Source organism: Aotus nancymaae, unplaced genomic scaffold (assembly GCF_030222135.1).
Source record: "Aotus nancymaae isolate 86718 unplaced genomic scaffold, 86718_ANA_hifiasm-v0.15.2.pri h1tg000015l_0, whole genome shotgun sequence".
Classification (NCBI taxonomy): domain Eukaryota; kingdom Metazoa; phylum Chordata; class Mammalia; order Primates; family Aotidae; genus Aotus; species Aotus nancymaae.
Genome location: NW_026988426.1, coordinates 11,907,456 through 11,932,872, shown reverse-complemented (window position 1 = coordinate 11,932,872; position 25,417 = coordinate 11,907,456). Strand labels below are relative to the sequence as shown.

The following is a 25,417-nucleotide window of genomic DNA, read 5'->3' as shown; positions in this document are numbered from 1 at the left end:
ATCTTTCCCACACTGACCACATATATGTAAAAAATCCAGATTTTTATCAGAGCAATTTTATAATTTAAGAACATATCCCTTTTCTGCTTATAAAATTAATTTGTGTACACAACTGAAGATTTTAGAAAACTCAGAGGGATATTTTTAAAAATAAAAATCACTAATGGTCTCTAATGTTCCAAGTAGCATAAATTTTATTAGTATTTTTCCTTCTCTCTGTCCGCCTGGCTATCTGTCATCTCTCTATTTAATCTATCCACCAAAATTGGAAATTTAGTTTTCTAAGTGAAAATATGTCGTCTACTCAAAATTTACTTTGGGGGACCCACAGTTAGGGTTCCAAAGAAGTTGCAGATAACGATTTGTTTTGAACGTGAGTGATTTTTTTATATTTCATTCTCAGCTAGATAGTAAAGACTTGATGTTTTTCCTTGGAGAATTGTCTCTGGGAGTTGGCCTTCAAAGCAGCTAAGATCTAGGCACAGTTTAGCAGGCCATGTGACTCTGGTCAGGAAAGACAGGCTTACAAATATTGAGATGTGAATTCATAAACAGCAATTTCAGGTCCTCTGTCACAAATATAAACCATTTTTATGCGCCTGATTCTCGATTGGCCAATGTATATAACACAGATGAGTGTAAATAGCATGAAGGATTTTCTTATTTGGTGAGGGTTAATAATTCTCCATGGATATACATATAGGCATAATTTTCACAACATTTGAGTTATTCTGTTCATACAACTTGCAGAATATTTTCCAGCTACTGAAATAACAATGCAATGTATTTGACTTCTAGTTATATAGTTAAAACTCGTGGTCAACACGCATTTTGTAAAGTGAAAAAGTATAAATCTAAATGAACATAACAATGGTCTACTGATATTCTAGAAACTGTGTTCATTATCTTTACTCTCTTTCAAAGTCGGTATCAGTACCTGGAAGATTGATAAAACATTTCATGTATAGCTTATGGAATATAAGATACGAAAGTTAAAATTGGATTTAATATAGTTCAAGCCCCTCGTGAGAAAACTCTGGACATGCTATCTTTATCCTGAGATCACAATGCTTTTTCTTGCAAAACTAGAACTTAAAGTAAAATTGATCTGATTTTCTTTAAGATTCCTTATATTATGCTTCATGGCTTCACAGCCAAGGGATGTACTTTAATTTATTATAGATGTATATCGTTTGTTGATAGATATAAACAAATACAGAATATGTATATATGCAAACATACACCTTTATACATTTGTTTTTCTTCTGAGACAGAGTCTTGCTCTGTCATCTAAGCTGGAGTGTGGCAGCACAATCTCAACTCACTGCAACCTCTGCCTCCCAGGTTCAAGTGGTTCTCCTGCCTCAGCCTCCCCAGTAGCTGGGAATACAGACACCTGCCACCACACCCAGTTAATTTTTGTATTTTTTTTTTACTAGAGCCAGGATCTCATCATGTTGACTAGGCTGGTCTTGAACTCCTCACCTCAGGTGATTCACCCACCTCAGCCTCCCAAAGTGCTGGGATTACAGGAGTGAGCCACCATTCCTGACCACCTTTATGTATTTTTATCTTTTTTTTTTTTGATAAGGCTGTGCTTTATTACATGCATAATTACAAATCTGTGCTAAGTGAAAATGTATAAAGCAATGGCTACCTGGGTTTAAGCCACACAGAGAAAGGGCTGGACGATCCATTACCCCTTCTGCCAATGTCCATTCCATTGCCTTTAACATGACTGTTTCCATTTCTTACAATTTTATAGCACTTACTTGTCAAAGTTCTTTCAATTCATTGTCTCAGTTTACCCTCACAACAACCCTGTGAGGTAGGTAGGACAATTAACACTATCCCCATTTGCAGATGGGAACACTGAGGCACAGAGTGGTTAAGATCTCGAGGCTAGTTAGTAGAAGCATAGGGAATAGAAAACAGGTCTCCCATCTCCCCAGTCCACATCTTCCTTTTTAGACTATGTTGTTCCGCATGACTAGGGAGTAGAATAAAGTGAGCAGTGAGCCATAGCTCTGGTTCAGGCTATGCCTAATAACAGGCGAGAATAAAGCTAAGAAAGCATGGCTAAGGGCTGGCAACACTCAGATGCATAACTGCTCTGGACAGCTCAGCACCAAACTTCCTGTGGAAACTTGGGCTCTGTTAGCTTTGGTTGAAGCTACTTTCCTGTATTTTTGAAGTTTCTACCGAACTAAATATATGTATTGAAAAGGGTACTGATCAAATATTTTTCACAAAATACGTGCAACCTATCCACCTATGCAGAACCCAGATCGAGAAAGATTTTAATGATGTTATCAGTATTTGGTAAAGAGGCTGTGCTTCACTGGGAGCCTCTTCCTTGTCAGTACCATTTGGACTCTCCAAAGCCTGCAGACTAGAATGACTGAGTCATGCAAACAGCAAAGACAGTGGCCCACTCCTCCCCTTGGGGGCTGTGTCCCATCTCAGGTCTCAGGCCGGCTGGAATTTAAGATAGTGGGTCTTATCTTGTGTGGTGCCATGGGAATGGGGCCTGCAGACCAATCTTGCCCAGCCCCTGGACTTTCCACCTTTCCTAGGAGTATGTACAGATGATGTAAGAGCTAGAAATTATTTAGGCAGATAGCAAGGGTAGAGTCCTCAGTAAGGTTTCTTTTAACAAAAAGCAGCTCCCAAATCATTTATTTTCTAACAAGAAGCAGCCTGAGAAAATCAAGCTGCAGGCATAGATATGCAAGCCAAAAGCTTGCATAGGTAAATGCCAGCAGCTATACCTATAGAAAAGGGATACCTGGAAGCCAGATATATTCAACATGGAGGTTTCTCTCCCCTTTTCTTTGTTGCTATGTGTGCAATAAAAAAGCAGGCAACATGGCACCAGGCAGGTAGAGACCCCCTCTGCATAATAAAAGATTGGGGTGAGATGGACAGCTTCTTCACATGCTATGCAAATGGCATACCTGGTCTCACCAATTTCTTGTGCCTTATGTAAATCAAACAATGCCTCCTCAAGCTCATCTATAAAACCCTGTGCATTTCACCACCAAAAGACCCCCTCGGGAACTTCTCTCTCCCTGCAGGAGAGAGAGCTTTTCTCTTTTCTCTTTCTTTCGCCTCTGAAACTTCTGCTCTTAAACTCACTCCTTGTGTTTGTCTGCATCCTTCATTTTCTTGGAGTGAGGCCACGAACCTCTAATATTACCCCAGACAACACCCCTTCACAGACCTCCCACCTTGCCTGAGATGCAGTCACTTTTGTCGGAATCCTAGGGCCAGAGTATGGAAAGCTCCTGGATCTCTGTGCATGTCTGAGCAGCTGCTCTGCTGAGACTTCACACAAGGCCCTGGTGGAGTGGCTTACGAGGTGATCTCCTGATGCAAGGGTTGCAAAGATCCATGGGAGAAGTGTGGTTTCCCAAGGTTGCACATTCACTCACTGCTTCCCCTGGCGGTAGGTAAGGGTTCGCTTGGCTGCATGATGCTCCCAGGTAGGTCAGTACCCTGCCCTGCTTTTCTTCATTCTCAATGGGTCAAGTTGTTTCCTCGATCAGTCCCAGTAAGAGTACCTGGATATCTCCGTTCAAGGTGCTGTATTTACTCGCCCTTTTTATTCCCCTCCATGAGTGCTATGCACTTAGCTGCTTCTAATTGGTCATCTTTCCCCCTCCCCTGCCACATCTTTATTATCATATAATTTTGTCATCATTGCTATTAAAGCAGACATTTGTTAAGTACCAGTGATGAGTAGCATGTTGTGATTAAACTTTGTCATAAACGACAGAACATTTGGAAAATACAAATAGTATTTTCTACTAAATGTACAAATATAAATATAAGTGCTCAAAGTGTTAGTAATGATAATATGAAGGCTCGTGTAACTTTTGCAAATGAAAAATCATATACCAATATAAAGAAATTATTACATTTGGGATTCTAGTTAAATTATTCCTAATAGTAATGAATTAATGGTCAAAGAAGTGTAAATTCTTTTATCCTTTCCCCATTGTGTTATTTATTCCTCATTATCTCATCTTGCTCTTGGTCTGGGTCTTCCTCTTCCTCTCACTCTATAAAACCATCAAAATAAACTTTGAAGGACGTAGACATTAAACTGAATAACCAGAAAATCATTATCTCTTTATTTTTCTACCTTGTATTAAGTATTAAAAAATTATGCAAAAAATACAATAAGCTCTCAAAGTTGGGTTCAGTGTGGACTTAAAGAAGTTCAGACAATTATAAATAATTGCTACCTTATTGTATGAGTCCATTTTGTGTTGCTATAAAGGAATACCTGAGGCTAGTAATATATGAAGAAAAGAAGTTTAATTGGCTCATGGTTCTGCAGGCTGTACAGGAAGCATGACACTGACATCTGCTTGGCTTCTCGGGAGGCCTCAGGGAGCTTTTACTCATAGAAGAAGTTGAAGCAGGAGCAGCATGTCACGTGATGAGAAAAGGAGCAAGATACAGAAGGAGGAGGTCTCAGAATCTTTAAAACAACCAGATATCCTATACTAACTGAGCGAGAACTCACTTATCATTAAGATGATGGTGCTAAACCATTCATGAGACATCTGCCTTATAATCCAATAATCTCCTACCAGGCCCCATCTCCAACATTGGGGATCACATTTTAACATGAGATTTGTAGAAAACAAACATCCAAACCATATCACTTATTAAAAAGGAAGTAATTTTAGTCTTGACCCTTGTTAGATTGAATTTACCTGACAAAATCTCATTCGAGGAAATTTGTTTCTTGTTTCTCCCCAAAACTAATTGAGTCTCTTGGATGCCATTGATGGCTAATTGCTAAATAACAAATCTCAGTAAGTTGTCTTAAATTTCATGGTGACTTTCAGTAGATATTGTCTTAGATAGGAGTCTCACATTAACATCTAAGGATTAATTTTGATTATGTTCATTAAGTTAATGGTGATCTTTGGGGGAAGGTTTGTGAAAGGGTGCTTTAGAATGTTGTGGTGCCTACATATATATATATATGTGTATATATATACACACATATATATGTATATATATTTATGTATATTCCTCCTTAAAAATCAAAAATAGAATGGGCATATTAAATAAAAACTTCACAAATAATAGTTCAGTAGCATCAGTTTTACAGATTGTATTTTAAAAACTTCATCTCTCAAGTGGCTATTGAGGGTCAGCCACTGTGCTAGGCAATAAAGATTCAGATGTATAAACTTGGGCCCTCACTTTGAGAAGCTATAGCTTTATAAGGAAGGTTTCATCAAGTATATACATTGCAAATGAATATACATGCATAGTGCGTGTATATTAGTTTAGGATGTAAAATTATTGCTTATCATAGGTCAGTACAAGTTGGAAAGCCCCAACTTTCATGGCACCAGCAGGAATTTATTACTTTAATAACTCTTGCTAATTCTCCAGTACCAAACTAGGGAGGTCAACTATTTAATATAAAACACCATTGAGAGTACTTTAAGATTTTGTATTGTTTAGTCCCTTGGTAAAAAATCACTATGCCTGAAAAACATTGTGTTTTCAAAAGAAATACATGTTGCCTGTGTAATTTCATATACATGCCAGAAAAGACATTTATAATGAAAAATACTGATTCAATACTCTAGTAGTTACTAGCAATTTTCAAAAATGAAAAATGTGTTATCCTAAGGAAACCCCATGATCCACTACTTTACAGGTTTATTTTCTATGTATAAGATATACATCTATTAATATTAATTGAAAAATATCAGCTTAAGGCTACTCCATACATTTATATATGTAGGATTTGGGAAGGGGTGAGGCTTTTGTGATAAGATGTTTACCTCTGCATCAATAATACTAATCAGCCACTGAATTTCAATTTCTTACCTCTGTTTGCATTATATTGTAAATTCCATAAGGATAGGGCCCAAGCCAATAATTTTTGTGAAGATATCCCCAATGCATAGTGCAGTTCTTGGCATATGGTAGGCACTCAACATACTTACTGAATTGGATCACCTCCTCATTGTGTCATAATCATCAAGTCTTTTTGAAGACAAAAAAAAAGAGATGGAAACAGTGAAAGGGAAGAAACAGAGGTTTAGAAGAGAAGAGCTAAATTTAAGTGCAAAGTAAAACTGTCCTTTTTTGTTCAAGAGGGTTCACAATCTGGCCCTAATGAGGACTCAGTTTCTCCCATGATTCCAAGAGGTTAGGAAGGCTGTCAGTGAGAAAATCACAGTCTTGTACACTGAAAGAGGCTAGTTTCAGAGTGTCAGTACTAAGATGGTCTGTTTTCCAAATGGTTTGCTGTAATCACTTTAGGTTAAATTGTGCAAATTAAGTATTAATTGTCCTTATAGTCATTGTGTTTACAGAAATAGGTCTGTGGCTTTGCTATTTTCAGCCTTGAACTCAGTGTAGAATTGTACCCTTGGGCTCTCAGTGACTCAGAAGCCCTGTCGCTTTTTAAGTTCTGCAATAACAGATGAGAAATATTGGCTCAGAAGGTCCACACTTTGTTAAAATACCTCAAGGGTGCTGTGGCCTGCAAAGACTAACTTGTGGCATCCTTGCCACAAGACTCACCTGAGAGGCCTATTAACCCACATTAACTCCCAGAAAGTAGTTGTATAAAGGCATTTGCTTTATCATTTTAAAGCCTATTGAAAAATTGTTCAGGTTGAACAGATTACCCAATATAAAATATTTGGGTCTGTAATATTCCAGTGTAATAACTTTCAAAGACTATTTTTTCCATGGCATAGAAATCAATTTGAAAACCCTAAATGTCTCCTTTCCTTTTGAAGAGGTTTTCTGGATCATTTCTACTCATTTCTCTGGATTCATTCTTCAAAGTTCTTCACCACATGGTATGCCCCATGAGGGTGACCTCTGTCCTACCCTATCTGTATTTCCATGTCTGCTAGTTTCCATTTGATTTGACCAATTATGTGTACTTTAGGTAGGAGAAGAGATAATTCTGAGTACTTATTCCTACTCTCCCTCCTTGACTGGCCACTGTTCGGCAGTGGCTGTATTAAAGTCACAGCTCCTGTTGAGTTCTAGGTCCTGTAACTGTTCTTTTCTTTTGTGCTTCAATGACTAAGGTGGTGTGGTAGGCAAAAATGTTCTTGTTCGAATCTCTGCAAACTATAAATATGATATCTTATGTGGTAAAACGGAGTTTGCAGGCATTAAGGATCTGGGGATGAGATGATCTTGTATTATCTATGTTGGAGATTATCTTGGATTACCTATCTTGTGAGTACAAGGTACGTAGGTCCTTGTAAGTAAGAGGCTTGAGGTCATAACCAGAGGAAAGATGAAGGAAATGGACATTTGAGTGATGCAGTTGCGGGCTTTGAAGGTGAATATGAGCCACAAGCCAAGGAATTCAAGAGGCCTGTAGACATTGGAAAAGACAAGAAATCAATTCTCTCCTAGATCCTCCAGAAGGAATGCAACCTTGCTCACATCTTGACCTCAGCCACTGAAATTTCTGACCTTCAGATATGATAATGAATTTGTGTTGTTCTAAGTCACTGAGTTCATAGTAATTTGTACAATGGACATAGGTAACTAGTTCAGTTGATAACTGCTAGACCCATGGTACTAAATTATCCTTTAATTGGTAGGCTTTAACCTTGTGTACATATTTGTAAGTAACCCTTCATTAATTTTTCTTCAATTACTCCTTGGAGTATACAATTATTTTTCTGCCAGGATTCTAATTGTTAAATGCCTATACAATTCTAATTGTTAAATGCCTATACAATTGTTCAATAGGCTTTAAAATGATAAAGCAATTGTTAAATGCCTATACAATTCTAATTGTTAAATGTCTATAAAATATGTATTATATTTTATATATATGTGTATATATATATTCCTCTATTTTTATAGACTAAATCCCTAAACATGGGCTTTGTTGAATTAAAATATGTATCATATTATATATATGGATATTATACATATATGTATATATATATTGCCTATGACAAAAATATTTTTGTAATATTACTTATAGCAACAAAAATAAGAATGCAAATTTTCAGAAATGAAGGATTGGGAAATAAATTATGACACAGCCCTGTGATATAATAATAGAATGCCAGAAAATGTTATGTTAAATATACTCACCGACACACATATAATTGTGTGGAAAACTCATACTTCAAAGCAGATACATATCCATATGTATACCTCTATTCATCTGTCTAATCTAATCTATGTGTTTAAATATATATGGGAAATAAACCCTCAGCTGTAAATATATATGGAGGAAAACAAAATTAAAAAGATAAATACTATTTTAGTGATTAATTCTTGCTAATGTATTAAGAACAATATTGTTATGTACTTGTACATAGTTTTCAAATAGTCTATAGGATTTTTATTAGTAATTTTAGAAAGGTGGCCTTTGAGCAGTGATGGGACCTCCTCACATGTAGTGGAATGCTTTTTATACAGAGAAACCCTTTTCTGATTTCACTAACAGTTAGAATAATGACTTATTTTATCTGCAACTACTTGTGCGCAGCTCTATTATAGTTATTTGTATTCTCGTCTGACTCTTCTATCATATTATGGACATTTCAGGCCCGAGCATACCTGAAATTTATCTCTTCTGGCACTCACAGGGCCCTATATTAGGCCCACGGCATGAATTTACTGAAAACTTTATATTAAACTGAATGTATAGATGCTTAATGAAAACTTATTTGATGAGGAACTTAATTTCACACTCATAAAAAATACAAGTCACAGAAAAAAAAACTATGAGTCAAATTTATAGAGCATGGAGATAGAAGATAAACAACCTGATTTAAGATGCAAATTGATAGTGAATTATTTATAACATAATCTTGTCACAGCATTGTTCATTTAATTTTATTTACTAAGAGGATTGGATGAATGTAAGTATTTAGCTAAGACAAACATTAAGATTAGGCCATTCAAAAGTCACATCAAGTACTGGAAGAGATAAAAGAAAATAGCATATTGAACTTTAGTGAAACTGGGAAGACTTTACAGACCAGGTAGAGTCTTTAATTAGAGACTGTTGAATCTGTTGAGCAGAGAAAGACATTCTAGGAATATTGTACTTCCTTGGAGAAGTCTCAAGGAGGAAATAAGATAAATGAGCCAAGATAGCTGTGTGGAGAGAGACAGAGTTTAATAGAGTTGAAATGTTAGATGGTAATCAATAGCATCAGGCCATAGCAAATAGCTGAGAAGTGATCGAATAAAAGTCTTTTGGAGAAAAGGGGGCCAAATTCTCTCATTTACCTAAGAAACTGAATATCATCAAGATAGGAATATTTGGAAATCCCCAGATGTTAACTGAAATTTCGATCCCTGGTCCAGTGACATATCTTTTTTTTTTTAACGAGAAAGGAGAGTTCTCACAAATGATGATCAATATTTTTAAGCAAAGTAGATATGGTCCTTGTACCCTGTAATTTCTGAAACTTCATATCTACACTGAGGAAAATTACTAGCATCCAGTCATTCTTTGGTATTAACTCAGTGTCTCCTTATAATAAAGTCTGAGATGTACACCAATATTATCTCCATTTTTCAGGTGAGAAAACTAAGGCAGACAAAAGTTGACAGGGCTGAGATTTGAGCCTAGTTAATCTGGAGCAAGAACTTCTGCTTTCCAATTAGTTATACAAACTGTAATCAGAAAAAAATGATTTCTTTATTATTCAAAATATGGCAAAAGAAAGTTTCAACTGGATTTTGCAATTGCCCTATAATCTCTAACCTTAGACAGAATCATAAGAGTTAGATCACTCCCCACCACTTTGCTCAAATAGTAGAAAGAATGAGCCTGCAGATCCAAGCCATGAAAAATTTTTGGTTGTCTACTGACTCATACCCTAAAGGACAAAGGCAAACTCTAGGTCTGGGATTGTTAAGATATTTCTTTGAAACACCATTCTGAAATCAGTCTGGGTAATATTAAATATCAATTGGTCATTATACATGAGAGGGAATAAAAGAAATACAAAATCCATTGACTTCCCTCTGTTACTAGGTATTCTAAAATTCCTGTCTGATTGCAATAAAATGAGTCAAAGTGAGGTTTAGATCAAAGAAAGCAAGCATCCTGCAGTATGGCAGATCCTAAAACATTAACAGAAAGATAAAGTATTCCAGAATTTTACTGACAAATTCTGAAACACTGTGAGGCACAGTGGAAAGAGCAATACTCAGATGAACCCCTGATCTGCCTTCAACTAGCTGTGTGACCTTGGCAGTTCACTGAGCACAGAAAATATGGCTGAGCTTTTGGCCTAGGTCATTCCCCCATATTCTACACCTTTGACAAAGATTCATAGTGACAAAGCATAGAGATAGCAAATTTTGACATAATCCCTGAAGACCACATCATTTGGTTAACTTAATTTGACCTTCATTGCAGACAAAAATTATTGCTACCAGTAGGAATAATATTGAGACTTAATATTAGGAATGAAGACAATATAATAGATACACACTGAGCTAAAGATAAAGGATTGAGTTAGACAGCAGACAACATCTAAGTGAAAACTATATTTTTATATGTCTGGAAGGTGAGAAATAGATGTTTAAATTAGATGCAGGGAGACAGGAGGGGTCAAGAGAATGGGGCAGAGGATGGTTAGGGCAGCTGTGTTGTGAAGTTTATATTATATTCCTGAAAGAATTTCAAAAGACTTCAAGAAAACATGACCTTGTCTCTGGAGTAGGTCTAAGCAACTTCATATATTTGTAAATTTGGGGGATACAAATAACAGTTCTTTGGCCTTAAAAATAACTAATGTAATGTGCAGGGGTTTTTTCCCAGTGAGACATGAATTTCCAACATATAGTTTAAAAGGTTTGCAATGTAAATATCCCCTAAAAATAAAACAGAGTGATGAAGAGTCACTTAAAGGCTTATATGCCTAATGCTGGATTCTATTAGGGAAGCTAGCTTGATAGGGTGAAGGGAGCACGACAGCAGTGCATGGAAGGCATTGGAAGCGAGGGAGAGAGCTTTTGACCATTTATTGAGTGTCACTACATAGGTTAGCATTATTATATCTAATTCATAGCTGCTAAAATGGAGACTTCTAGCTGGGCATGGTGGCATGCATCTGTAGTTCCAGCTATTCAGGAGGCTGAGGCAGAAGGAAAACCTAAGCCCATAAGTTTGAGGCTAGTATGCTATGATTGTACCACTGCACTTCAGTCTGAGTGATGGAGGAAGAACCCATCTCTAAACAAATGAACAAATACATAAATCATTCTGTATGGAGGATTCTAAAGGCTGAATTGACAATTGTCAAACAACTGGTAAATAATAAAGCTGGAATCCCAACTTTATCTGATACTGGAATTAATGTTAAACCACACTGAAATTCTTGAGGTAGAGAAGGCTTGAATTTTTACTTTATTACATGTCTGCCTTTCTTCTTCACTCTGTAGCCCACGTGCCTCTCTTAATTGTTTCGAGGTGAAGAATACCACCATACAAAACACAGTCACACAGCTCACAAGTAAAGCTCACTGAAAGGGGATTTGGGGAAATGAGAGGAAAAGAGATAAACAGTCCAACCAGACTACTGAGATGCCACCATGGATTACAATGCAGCATTTTTATTGTAAAAGTCCACATGTTAGGCAATTCCCTTTGTGAAAAGGTTTCCAAATACATAGACAGGGAGCAGCTTATAATAGGTTTTAGATTATATATAATATATATTCATATTGCCAATACTATGCACACATTGGAAAGCTAGCTTTTTTTAGTGTCCCCATTACAGAACACATTTCAAGTTGACAATAACATGTTTGTCACCATTGAAACTTGCCAACAACTCTCCCAAAGAGTCAACATTTAGTATATTGACAATTCAAAACAAGAAAATAATTCATTGTATTTACATTTGTTTGAGGTTATATACTGGAGCACTGATATATTAAAGGTTTGTAAAACTGGAGGCTAAATGTGTTTCAAGATTCATCCAGATGACTTGATGATGACTTTACATGGTTTTATATTGACAAAGCCGCTCTCTCTTCCTTTTTACTCTTTTCAGGTTATCTGTAAAGTTATACTAGCTATAATTTAATTATAACAGAGAGCAATAATTTCCATAAAAATAATTAACAAAGACTGCTATTTTAGAAAAATAAGGATTCAAATTCAGGATGAGTACATGAAGATAGAGCTCAACTCACCACGTTTTAAGTCTGGAGAAACTGCTTTGTTTGGTTACAATATAATCTAATGAGACCACAATCATAGGCTCAACCTCTATGCAAGTAATTCAGTTTTTTTTCAGTTTTTAAAAGCTAATCTTCAGTACTTATTTTTCTTCACAGAGCACAGAATACTACATTCTGAACACTAGTCAGGTATGAATTTTGCTTATTCCTGTTTTAAGTTCACAAACAAAATTGCGGATGGGTAAGGACTGACTCATCCCCAAACCTGGAAAAATAATACACAAACTCTAATTATGCCCTAGTAGAGTCATTTCTATACATAAACATAGGACATAAATATTGTTTTAAAAGGAGTATGGACTTTGCCTGAAAGAAATTTTTGAAGATGAACATAAATAGCTAAAGTTCTTTGGATCTTTCTGGTTATTTTTACAAAATCAAATATCACTTGACAACACCTATGAGAAAAGATGAATCACTGGTTTCAGGCCAGCACAGAGATTTGCCAGAAGCATGTGAGGGCAATTCACTTCAAACCATATTTATTGAGCACCAACTATGTGCCAGGCACTATGCAAGGTGCTATGGACCCAAAGAGGAAATGACAAGGATTCTGCCCACAAGGCACTCACAATCACTAGAAGCAGATCTTGAGATGGAGAATAAGTTCTGTTATGATCTATCATCCTAAAAGGAAGAAAAAAATAGCGGCAAGCACATACAATTACTTTATACTCTAGTTATGAAATTGGGCATATTTAGAGGTGGCAAATGTTGATTATTCAGTCTATATTTTACTTAAAGTGTTGTAATATGTCATACAAGGAAAAAAATAAGCTGTTCGAATCTTCATGCATGAGGGAGAAGGCAATGGAAATTCCTCCCTCCATTTCCAAACCCAAATCCTTATAATTACATTCAGGATTCTTTTATAGCCCAAGGACACAAAATAAAAGACAATAGGATGATAACTTCAATCCATTTATTTGGGATCTAAAGAGATGCATGCACTAAACTTGAAGCATTCTAAGTTATTGAAATATTTACATCATTGTACATGAATGTGGAGTAAATTTTCTGTCTCTCTTGAGATAAAGGCATAATAGATCTCTGGACTAGTCTTTCATATTTAAAGTGAGTTGTGATTTGTCTCAAATGAGGGAGGTATTCTATTGGGATCAAATTCATGACAACTTGACCCGAAATGAACATAGGGTACAGTTTTGGGCCTTTTCTATCTAATTGCATTACTTATCTAGTAAGGATACCACCATGGTAAACAGTCAGGGCTTTCACTGTTTCAGTTGCTGTAGCTGAAAAATATCTTATTTGGTGTGAATGTTCTTGCTGTAATTTTACTTTGCCTTGCAGGTTTGAAACACAGCAAACATCGAAGTTCAAAGTACATTAACCAAAGGAGGGCTGGGCACAAACAATATGACATTATAAAATTTACCAGGTTTGGACATAGAAACAAATTCAGATCATTATCAACCACATAGAGGATTATTTAAGTGGACTTAGAACAGACATCTCTCCATGAGACTCAGTGAATAAGACCCATATCAATAAAACCCATACCTCTTCACAGGTAGAGGTAGGAGACCCAATAAACCAGATTAAACAGGCAGAAGGCAGTGGGGAAGAAGATCCGAGCATAGGAGTCCATTTTGGCAATGCGAATATGTATCCTCCCATGTCTCCAAGCTCCTGTTCGACAATCTTCGAAACAGCAGAAAAAACTGGCACAGTCCTTGCCATCCAGACACTCATAGCCATACTCTTCATCTCTCTCTTGAAGGTGTGTAGCATTGTTCATTTGAATTGTTGCTGACCTTGGGCGGATATCAATGGTAGGGGCCTGGGATGAGGGTAGGGAAGGAGAGGGATCAGTTAGTTATACTTGAGAGATCCTAGACTGTTTTTCCACAATGTCACCAATGTGATGATGAATCTGAAAATGGGTACTCAGGAAATTGCTATGACATCATGATCTACAATGGTAAAATTGAACTTAGAAAGATAGCACATTTGCAGATTTCAAATTTTGAGCTTAAGCAGTGCAGCTGAAAATAATATCATCAAGCTAATAGCTATAGCAAGGAGATTGAACACCAAAATAACTCAAAGTTAAAGATTTAAATCAAACTACATGGAATCTTATTCTAGTAACTATTAGATGTGAAGTTGGTTACATGAAGGCATTTAATGGTGCTGCATGTGAGTGGAACAGATAAATAAAAATGCATCAATTCTGAAATCAAATATTGTGTCATGCTTAGTTATAGGTAAATAGAAAACCCATTACACTGAGCAAATGCATTAAATGCTGTTAATAGAAAATGTTAAAATCTATAGAAATATAGAATTTTCCTGATTTTATACCACAAAAGTATGCCTTATGTTTTAAAGGACTATGACACTTTTGCTAGCATTCACTATCTATAAGCTTAAGAATGTCAACAATGTTTACTACATATGAATGGAAATTTAGAAGAGAATGTTACTACTTGGTAAATTTCCTGCTACACCAATTATTAAATTTCTATAGAACTAAATGATATATTTAATGTTAATTTGGAGGATTTCGTTTTAGGATAACATAAACAGAAATTCTAACATCTCAGAATCAGCTATTATAATTGAATAGAAATCTCATTGTAATATATTATAGTAGAGCCAGCAGACCCAGGGATCACTCTGGAAATAAGGAATGGATATTTTAACTCAAAACCTTTCAAAAAGAATCTTCTTCTTATAGAACTTACAGGTAGAATTAAGAAAAACAGAAATCATTAAGTTTACAAAACAATAATGAACGAATCCATTCTGAACTAGGATTTACAGTTAAATTTTAGTTTTAAAAGAGTGCAAACTTGGTAGGTGTAATGAGTAAGACTTGATCCCACTTTTATTTAAAAAGAGGGAGCTCATTTTGGCTTTGATGGATAAAGCAGCCTCCTTTACCTATAACATTTCATAGGGATTATAACTTTTGAGCTTGTTGTAAGATTAAAACCTATGTGAATTAGAGTATAGTTGCTGAATCAACTCCAGAAGTCTATAGAAATTTCTCCAACATTATCGCTAGTAGAATGCTTAAATGTCTACTCATAAAATAAAATAAAACACCATGTAAGCATTAATAGTTAAATTCAGCAGTTGCATGCAGTGAATTTCCATTCCAAAAACATTATACCTTGAAGGAAAACATCCGAAGAAGCTTTGGGTTTGTAGACAGAAAAGAGAATTGCATTTGTTTTTAATAAAAAGGAGAAAAAAAAAGAAAAGAAAAAAGAGAGAGACAAGATAAATTAAAAATACATTTTGAAAACATAGTAAGTGAAACGAACTGAAATTATAAACACAGAAGGACAGTTCCAAGCTTGGAATAAAGTATTTGCTTAAAGTTGAAAAATGGAATTTTGTAATTACCTAAGAACATTTTAAATAAATTAATCTATGATTATTTACTGAAGAAGCCAGAGTTGTTCCACTGTGAGGAAGTTTCCTATTGCCTAGTTCCCCTGTTTAAAAATACCGTAATTTTATTTTCTAATTATCATCAAGGATAACTTAATGGGTGAGTCTTGACACAATTATCCAAAAGACATATTAAACAGGAACAAACTTTCAGCTTCTCATTCCCAGTTTACTTTCTTGGTAGCTCTGATAAATCATCTAATTGCCTTGAAAAAAGAAGTGCATGAAATTCTCAGGTAATTTCATTTTCTCATTTTATTTTAATCTTGTTCTCCTCTGCCTTTTCTTCTTCTGCCATTTCTATGACCCTGAATTAAGGAATCTGCTTTTGTCTCTGCAACAAAATTCACTCTGGCATAGCTAACAGAGAGGACCAAAGGACTTTTTCCAAAGGACTCATCAGAACTTGTTTGAAAGCCAGTCCTCACATCCTTGTTATAGCTGGCGGGTAATATGCCAACTCTCAATAGAACCACCTTCTTGAGGGAGAGTGAAATGGAAAGTGAACAACAGGGAGCAAACAGAAACAACACAATAAGGAAAATAAAACAAGGACAGAGAAGATAGAAAGTCAGAGAGAGGCAAAATAGACAGGGAAGGAAAGGACTGCATAAAGCATTGTAAATATTTGAGCAATTAAAGACAAGCATTTTTTAAAATCAAGAATAATGATGCTTCTTTCTTTATATGTTACAAAGTCTTATATTCAAATAGACACATTACTCTTGTAGTATTTCACTTGGGTTTCTAGAGATGTATCAGAATACAACCTAGAATCAGCTAAATTCCCTCCTTACAGTTCAGCCTTCAAAGTCTGTGGGTTGGATAGCTAAAGACTATTATGGTCCTAAAAGAAGAAGGCCAGTAAAGTTTGTAAATCCCGGATGGTAAGGTGATTTGCTTTGCCCATGTCTTGGGAGGGAATGGACCTTAACTTTCATCAGCACTTTTATGAGCCAGCCACTTTGTTCAGGTGTGTAAGTGGGTAACTGCATGCTCTCCTCAACACCCACAATAAAAAACAGTTGCTTTAGGCTTTTGGGTTTGTGCCTCATCCTCACCATTTAAAGTTTACTGGCAAGTAGAAGTCATCCTTCCTGTTTACAAATCATGTGACACTGAAATCAATCCAGGCTGGTAACTGTATAAGTCATCAACATCAACAATCATCACCAACTACTAATGTTAAATACATTCATGTAGAGAGTACTATGTGATATTTTGGGGTATTGTTGCCCTTCATTGACACATTTATTTCTCATAGCAGCCCCATAAGACAAGTGTCTTTAAATAATACACATTATATACATAAAAAAAAACTCAAGGAGGCTAAGTAACTTGCCCATATAATAGTAAATCATTTGTTTTAAAAACAAAAAGATACATTTTGAGAATGAAATCAATTGAAATTATCTAGTGACAATACACACACCACACTTCCACACACACACTAAATCTTTTGCAGAAATGTAGTCATCTTTGAAACTTCGAGGACCTAATAGCTTCCTAGTGGAAGGCCTTAGATGGAAGTTTTAATTTAAAACATCAGTAATTTAAAAATATTATTATCGTAGGGCACAGTGGCCATGATTGTGATACCAGCACTTCAGAAGGCTGAGGTGGGTGGATCATCTGAGGTCAGGAGCTCGAGACCAGGCTGACCAATATGGTGAAACCTCGTGTGTACTAAAAATACAATAATTAGCCAGGCTTGGTGGCATGCACCTACAGTCCCAGCTACTCAGGAGGCTGAAGCAGGAGAATTTCTTGAACCCAGGAGGCAGAAGTTGCAGTGAGCTGAGATCATGCCACTGCACTGCAGCCTGGGCGACAGACTGACACTGTATTTCAAAATATATATATATATATATACACACATACATATATACACACATATATATCTGTGTATATATATATATAAAATTGTAAGAGGGCAGAAAAATCAGTGAAACCTGGAATAATAGAAGATGAATATATTTCTTTTTTTTTTTTTTTTTGAGACGGAGTTTCGCTCTTGTTACCCAAGCTGGAGTGCAATGGCGCGATCTCGGCTCACCGCAACCTCCGCCTCCTGGGTTCAAGCAATTCTCCTGCCTCAGCCTCCTGAGTAGCTGGGATTACAGGCACGCGCCACCATGCCCAGCTAATTTTTTGTATTTTTAGTAGAGACGGGGTTTCACCATGTTGACCGGCATGGTCTCGATCTCTTGACCTCGTGATCCACCCGCCTCGGCCTCCCAAAGTGCTGGGATTACAGGCGTGAGCCACCGCGCCCGGCCCCAGATGAATATATTTCTTAACAATGGTTTTAGTCTCCACAAAATAGAGCAGGTCATTATATCTGTATAAGAATTCTGACAGAGAGAGAAAAATAGAATCAGATCCGAGTCTCTCTCAAGTAATTAATGATCATAAATGAATCCTTATGGCCTGGCTACACTCATACATTCTGTTTTCATCTTGGAGCCCAAACTGCTGAACCTTAGCCCACAGATAGGCTAATGAAAACAAACTAAACCAAAATCATAAAAATTTCAATGGTCCCAATAGGAAATGATACATACAGGATTTTTCTTCTTTTTATCTTTATCCTTGCTTGGTTTCCGGTTGCTGACAAAATAATGCAAGGTGCCATACTCCACCAAAGCAGAGAAGACGAAGATGAAACAAACAGATACAAAGAGGTCCATCGCTGTGACATAGGAGACTTTGGGGAGCGATTTCCGGGCAATGGTGCTGAGGGTGGTCATTGTCAAGACAGTGGTGATACCTGAAGAGAGGAGCAATGAAACAGGTCATGTGACTGCATAAGCAAATTGGGTAACTGAGTCACTTGTGAAACTACACTTGTTTCATGACCTGTGATAGACAGGTTCTGCAATGGGAAAAGAGGTATAAGTGGAATTAATTCACATTATTTACAAATATTTATTGCCTGTCTACTATACATCAGTTGAAATGACAAACACTCATGAATAGATTTGCTCTGGCCTTTATGTACCTTATATTTTAGTGAGAGAGATACCCTGTGAATCAAGTCAACAAAGAAAACTATAATGTCGCATTATGGTATGTGCCATGGAGAATACAGGGATGTGAGAATCTATTGAGATGGAATGCTCAGAGAAGACTTTTTTTGAGGAGTTGGTGTTTAAAGTAAAGCTTAAATCTAAGAAGAAACTAACTTTTTGATTATTATTAAATTAAGGGAGGGTTCTGAGAAAGAGAAATCTTGTCTGTTTTAAAATTTTTAGAAGACCTGGCACCTGGGGAGGGACAAGAAGATTAATGTGATTTTGGTTAAAAAAAAAAAAAGTTATAAAATGTGGCACATCTAAACAGTTTACATTTTATTCAAAGTCCAAAGAGAAATTAATCAAAGATGCTAAGGAGGTAGGTTATGTGAAAGTGACATGCTTGATTGATGAATTCTTTTAGATTATTATAGGATTAAAATAAGTATCTCAGAAGTAGCATAATAAGTAATATTTACTGAAAACTTCCTTCTGTCAAGCACAATGATAAGTACTTTATGTGCACTGTTTCGTTGAATCTTCACAGCAGGTATTTTCATTCCAATTTTATAGACAAGAAGAACAAGGCTAAAGGACCAGCTCCGGATCCGATAGTTAGTAAGTATCAGACAGAACTGAACACAGAAATTACATGTTTTCAAAGCTCTTATTTTACTAATTATACAACAGCACCTAAGCAAACCTGTCCTCTCCAGTGGTTGTTTAGTGACAGAGAACAATATCAAGACAACCTATATTCATCAACCAGAGAAGGATAAGGAGCATTCCCGAGTAAAAGTTGTGTTATTGGCCAGGCGTGGTGGCTCACGCCTGTCATCCCAGCACTTTGGGAATCCAAGGCGGGTGGAACACCTGAGGTCAGAATTCGAGACTAGCTTGGCCAACATGGCAAAACTGTGTCTCTACTAAAAATATAAAAAATTAACTGGGCGTAGTGGTGCTACTAGTAGGCGCCGAGGCAGGAGAATTACTTGAATAGAGGAGGCAGAAGTTGCAATAAGCAGAGATTGTGCCATTGCACTCCAGACTGAGTGACAGAGCAAGACTCTATCTCAAAAAAAAAAACAAAGTTGGCCGGGCGCGGTGGCTCACGCCTGTAATCCAGCACTTTGGGAGGCCAAGGCGGGTGGATCATGAGGTCAAGAGATCGAGACCATCCTGGTCAACATGGTGAAACCCCGTCTCTACTCAAAATATGAAAAATTAGCTGGGCGTGGTGGCACGTGCCTGTAATCCCACCTACTCAGGAGGCTGAGGCAGGAGAATTGCCTGAACCCAGGAGACGGAGGTTGCGGTGAGCCGAGATCGCGCCATTGCACTCCAGCCTAGGTAACAAGAGCGAAACTCCGTCTCAAAACAAACAAACAAACAAACAAACAAAACAAGGTTGTGTTATTTATATTAAAGGCAACATGGATTCAGTATTCAAATAGGTTTTAGTATTCAGTATTCAAATAGGCGATAGGAATGTAAATCATCTTAAGAGTCTAGGCCTCAGTTTTCTCATCTGTTGGACTAACTCTTTGAAGGTCCACCTCGCTTACCAGTCTACAATTCTAGTTCAGAATTTCTAATCCTGAGTGGACGCATCTTTCTGTACTCTAAAAGCAGTAATCCCACACTTTATCATCTCCAGGTTTGTGATTTATATTTCTTACGGGGGACAGAAAAGAAAAAAAGAACGAAGTTTCCATTATTTAATGATGTGCAATTATAACTATTACTACTAACCAAGAAACTTCTAGGGGACAGTCAGATTCTCCCGTCTCAAACAGCAGTGCTAGGGAAACTAGGATGAAACAGGTAGAGAGACTTGGAGAGCAAGAGAAGAAGATGATACAGAGAAAAGCCCAGTAACATACAGGAAAAGAAGAAAAGCTTTTATTCTCTAAGAAGTAGGTAACTGGTAGAATATGCTTAGAAGAAAACTGAGAGGAGCAAAAACACTCCTGAAGAAAGGATGAGTAAGAGGAGATAAAATTGCCATTATCTTCCTAATCATTTTCAAGTCTTTGTCAGAGTCATTTTTGAAGAGGTTAGGTACATTTCCAAGAATTATGTGTTTCTCTTGGGTCATTTAATTGTAACTTACTGTGAAAGTTTCCTAAATACACATTGTGTTATGAAATTCCAGAGAGTGGAAACGCTAACGCTGGTTGAAATAACTATAGAGGGAGGGTAGCCTTTGATAGAGGAAAGAGGTGATCAAGGGAACTACGTCTAGAAATACCATTGTCCTTTTTCTATACTATTACCAATTAGGTAATAACCAATCTCCCTTTCTAGTCTGTATACTGTATGACAACAGAATCTGTCCTGATGACTATTATAACCCTACAGTGGAGTAGCATGCTGGGACTCAGTAAATATTTATTCAATGAATGTGTGAAACAGTGAATCAATGCGTAGTATATACACGAAAGATCAAAGATGCTCAATCTACATTTAAGAATAGGAATCCGTAATTATGACTTTTGGGAGATAGTTTTAATTGCAAATAACAGTAGCTAACATTTACTGATCTTTTCCTTTGGCCAGGTACTGTGTCAAGCACTTTATCTCACAAGAGCCTCACAATGATTCTATAATGTAATTATTGTTATTATTATTATTACATGTGACAAACACTGAACATTGGAAGAATAAAAACTTGCTCAACATAGTAAGTGATGGGAGATGAGATACAAACCTAGGCAGCCTGGCTTCAAATGCTGTGCTCAGAAACATAGTATTTTAGCCCCATAAATAGATGGAAAATATGCAGCATGAAGCGCTAGATAGATGGGATCTATTGTAGATTCGTGACTAGGGAGGTGATATAGGTCTGGGGTCTTCCATGTTGTCAGGGTAGAACATTAAGGAGGTTTGAGATCCTGATCCATAAACTAGGGGTGATGGTGGTAGTGATGGGGAAACTTATAAGTCTCTTGTGAAGATTTAATTTAAAAATGAGCACAGGGTACCAATACCTACTAAAATCCCAGTAAATATTAGGTATTGGAAAGTTTTATTTCTTAAACTAAAAATATTTAATTAGGTTGTCTGTGCACTAATTCATGTAAAAGTTTCTCATTGTACCTAATGACAACTGATATTTTTGCAGAGAATTGAAAGACTAAATTGGCACCTTGACCTTTGTTTTACAATCAGGCCTGAGGCCATACTTGACCCTTGACAAGTGGACGTATCAGTATTTGTGGTAGATATCATAGATGAGTTCATTTATTAAAAATGTGGGATGTGATAATTTGGGAGAAACAAATTCTGACATGAAGTTAAACACTGATCCAGCAAATTGGGAAAATGTTATTTAGGCTACACAGGCATTCATCACAGCCATGTAAAAGTAGACTCTTGAAGAACTGCCTCATGGTATTTTCAGGGCTGTGCCTGGAGCCACAGGAAAGAGAACTGCAATGACATCAATAATGAGAGGCAGAGCAGTGACGGTTTTAACTGGCTTCTCAACCAACAATAAGACAGTTCCAATTCTCATAAGTAAATAAGACTTTTCTTAGCTGGGTAAATGAAATATATCCATAGCTTTTACCAGTTCCTCTGCTCCTGGCATGAAGTAAGCTCTTCCAGGGATGTTACTTCACCTCAAATCAGTTGGGTGAAAAATACCAAATGGTATTTTCATTTCATTCATTGTTACTATGCCAGAAATATGCCTCATCAACTACCACCTGGGCACCAAACTACATTCACTTTTATATGCTCCAAGATGATGGCTGCCCATACTCTAGGACTCTGTGAAAACAACCAGTATCTCTAAGCCACGTGGATAAATTTATCTCATTCATCAAACAACTTGGCCTAACTATTCTGTGGCAAGAAGCTTAAAGCCTACAAGTGTTTAAGGTCATCTCATTTAACTGGACCGTAAACACTGGAAAAAGTAATGGAACTCAATGAAATCTAGAGCAGTATTCTAAAAGTTTACTGCACATTTGAATCACCTGGGGATTTTGTTGTTGTTTTTCTTTTCCTAAAAAATTTATTTATTATACTTTAAGTTCTGGGGTACATGTGCAGATCATGCAGGTTTGTTACATAGGTATACACATGCCATAGTGATGGTTTGCTGTATCCATCACCCCGTCGTCTACATTAGGTAGTTTTCCCAATGCTATCCTTCCCCAATCCCCCCACCCCTGCTATTCCTCCCCTAGCTCCCCACCTGTCAGGCCCCGGTGTGTGATGTTCCCCTCCCTGTGTCCATGTGTTCTCATTGTTCAGCACCCACTTATGAGTGAGAATATGCGGTGTTTGGTTTTCTGTTCTTGTGTCAGTTTGCTGAGAATGATGGTTTCCAGTAGTTGTTTTTCAATCCTAACACCAAAGTCATGTTCTAGACACATTAGAAAAGCATTTCTTGGGGTTGAACTAAATCATTTGCACTTTAAAAAATCCTCTAGTGACTTAAATGTGCAATTAAATTCAAGGAGCACTGATCTAGAAAAGTGAGACAGCAAAGTTAAAATGGAGAAACTGGCTCAGCTCAGCTTTTCACCTGTATGCACAATTGGCCTTCAACAAGGCCTCCCACCCAGAGCAAACCTATGTCCCAACAGCTGAGGTGTAGATCTACCACCTCCTTATGTTGTGATCTTGTGTCCTTGCAGCACCTCTGCTTCCTTAGCTCAGCTCTAAAAACTGTGATAGCAATGATCAGTACAGCAATTTCTACATGCAGGTATTGTGAAGAATAGAAAAGACATAGAGACCATATTGAGCATTTCTGACTTACAGATTACAAACAAACAGAAGCACCTATCTGCTATTTGCTCAAGGGCCTCTCTCTCATTCCTTGAGTCACTCACCTTGATCTCTTCTTCCACCATGATCTCTTGACAGTGAATACTTATTTACTGAGTCGGTTAAATGAGCTACCCAAGCAATCATAAGAGAGATTTTGGCCGGCAAGAATCCAGGCTTCAAGAGGAGATATTGATTGGAAATCTCTTCCTCAAAATGTTTTTGGGAAAAGGATGATTGGCATATGTCAATGTATTTGTTCCATCCATTCATAAGTGTATACATCAATTAAACAATTATTTGAGGTACCAGCCATGTTCCAGGCACTGTACTAGAGAGGTACAAGACTGACATTCTGATGAGAGAGACATAGAAGCATGTAATGCAGTACATTTCACTCACAGTGACAAGTAATAATCTTCAAGTAATAGGCTCAACATATTTGGGGTTTGTTTCAGCATGTAGCATTAGACAAGATATTTTAATTTTTGAGAAGGACTTGTAACACAAAGTACCACATATAACAGAAAAAATCAAAATAACTTCCTTTTGAAACAGATGGGAAACTAAATTAGGTTTGGAAGAGGACAGATATGCAAATAATGTCTTTTTTCCTCCAGTAATCACTTCTGCCCTCAGCTTAATAACTTAGTACATACCATTTTGTCAGAAAATGACTATAGTAGCCAACATTTCTGAGGCTTTATTATGTTACCTGCACTTTGCATCGAATAACTTATTTAACCCTAGTAGAACCCACTAAGTTAGGTACAGGAAATGATGCATGTTTTATATGTGAGGAAACTGTGAATTAGAGATTAAACGACATTCCAAAGTTATACTAAATGTGTTATGTCAAACCCAGATTTGTGGGACTTCGAAACCCAATTTCCTAGCTATTATACACTACTGCCTCTTTAGACAGAGTTAGCAAGAGATATGGTTCTAGGTTTTACATAGCTGATGAAAGGGTGTTGAATTTATTCATTTCTCACTGGCTTTATTTTTAGTTAAGGTTTAAAAAATTTCATGTGTTGGGCTTTGTTTTAGTCTGTGTAAGACATCTTCCCCATGGGAAGAAAAAGATGTGAAAAGTCAAGGCAAAGATCACCATGTATATTAGATTGAGCAAAGTTAAAAGTCTCTTTTCCCATAAAAATTCCACAGATAAATATGTTTTCTCAAAAATGCTTTTTTCAGTGGCTCTTCTATAAAGAGCCAGTTACTTCAAATGTGATCCCAGTAATTACGCATGTAGAAAATAGCCAACAGCCAATGGTGTGCTGGTAAATGTGTAACAATTAACTCTAGAAAAAAGAAGGCCCTGATTTTTATTGGTTCCATGTTGTTAATATTTCCATCTTGGCTGATTAACTACCAATCTGACATCACAGAATACAAAGTTGGGAAGAGATAAACACAATCAGCTTTCACGAGCTGGTGTGAGTAGCTTCAGTATATTACCCAGAGACCTAAACAAACAAATAGGTTAGTATTAAAAGGGTTTTTAAAAAATAGCTAGCTAAAATATCTTAAGAAAAGTTACTCAAGAAAACCTGTCAAGGAGAACCAAACTACAGAAGTAGAAAACATTAAACACTGTTTTTTAAAAATTCTAATTCTCTTGAATATAAAACAAATGATATTTCTATGTAATTGCTGACTAAATTTAAAGCAGATCAACATAGAAAAAGAAATAAAAATTACTTGTATTTGGTACGTATCTTAAGAAACTGCAACATAAACCAAGATGTCTCACCTAAAGATGTTCTGGCTGGAACAGCATCCTTATTAATCCAGAAAGACACCCAAGATAGGACAACAATGAGTGTGCAGGGGATATAGGTCTGGATGGTAAAGTACCCCATTCTTCTGCTCAGATCAAAGTAGACACACATGACCACATAATCTCCTGGAACAGAGCAAAGATAGCACCATACAACCTTTTATCAATC

General features: G+C 36.7%; 1 protein-coding gene across 2 annotated transcripts in view; it reads right to left on the bottom strand.

The window, feature by feature from the left end:
- Nucleotides 1-11,590: 11,590 nt before the first annotated feature.
- GABRG2 (gamma-aminobutyric acid type A receptor subunit gamma2) overlaps nucleotides 11,591-25,417 on the bottom strand; it is a 94,539-nt gene continuing 80,712 nt past the window's right edge. The window contains exons 7-10 of one of the 2 annotated variants that reach the window (XM_021672214.2): nucleotides 25,222-25,374; nucleotides 18,231-18,436; nucleotides 15,383-15,406; nucleotides 11,591-14,044 (exon numbers count right to left, since the gene is read on the bottom strand). In XM_021672214.2, the coding sequence (XP_021527889.1) occupies nucleotides 13,769-14,044; nucleotides 15,383-15,406; nucleotides 18,231-18,436; nucleotides 25,222-25,374 (659 nt within the window). In that variant the 3' untranslated portion in view covers nucleotides 11,591-13,768. The remainder of the gene's footprint in view (nucleotides 14,045-15,382; nucleotides 15,407-18,230; nucleotides 18,437-25,221; nucleotides 25,375-25,417) is intronic. The other variant, XM_021672215.2, reaches the window with a different exon arrangement.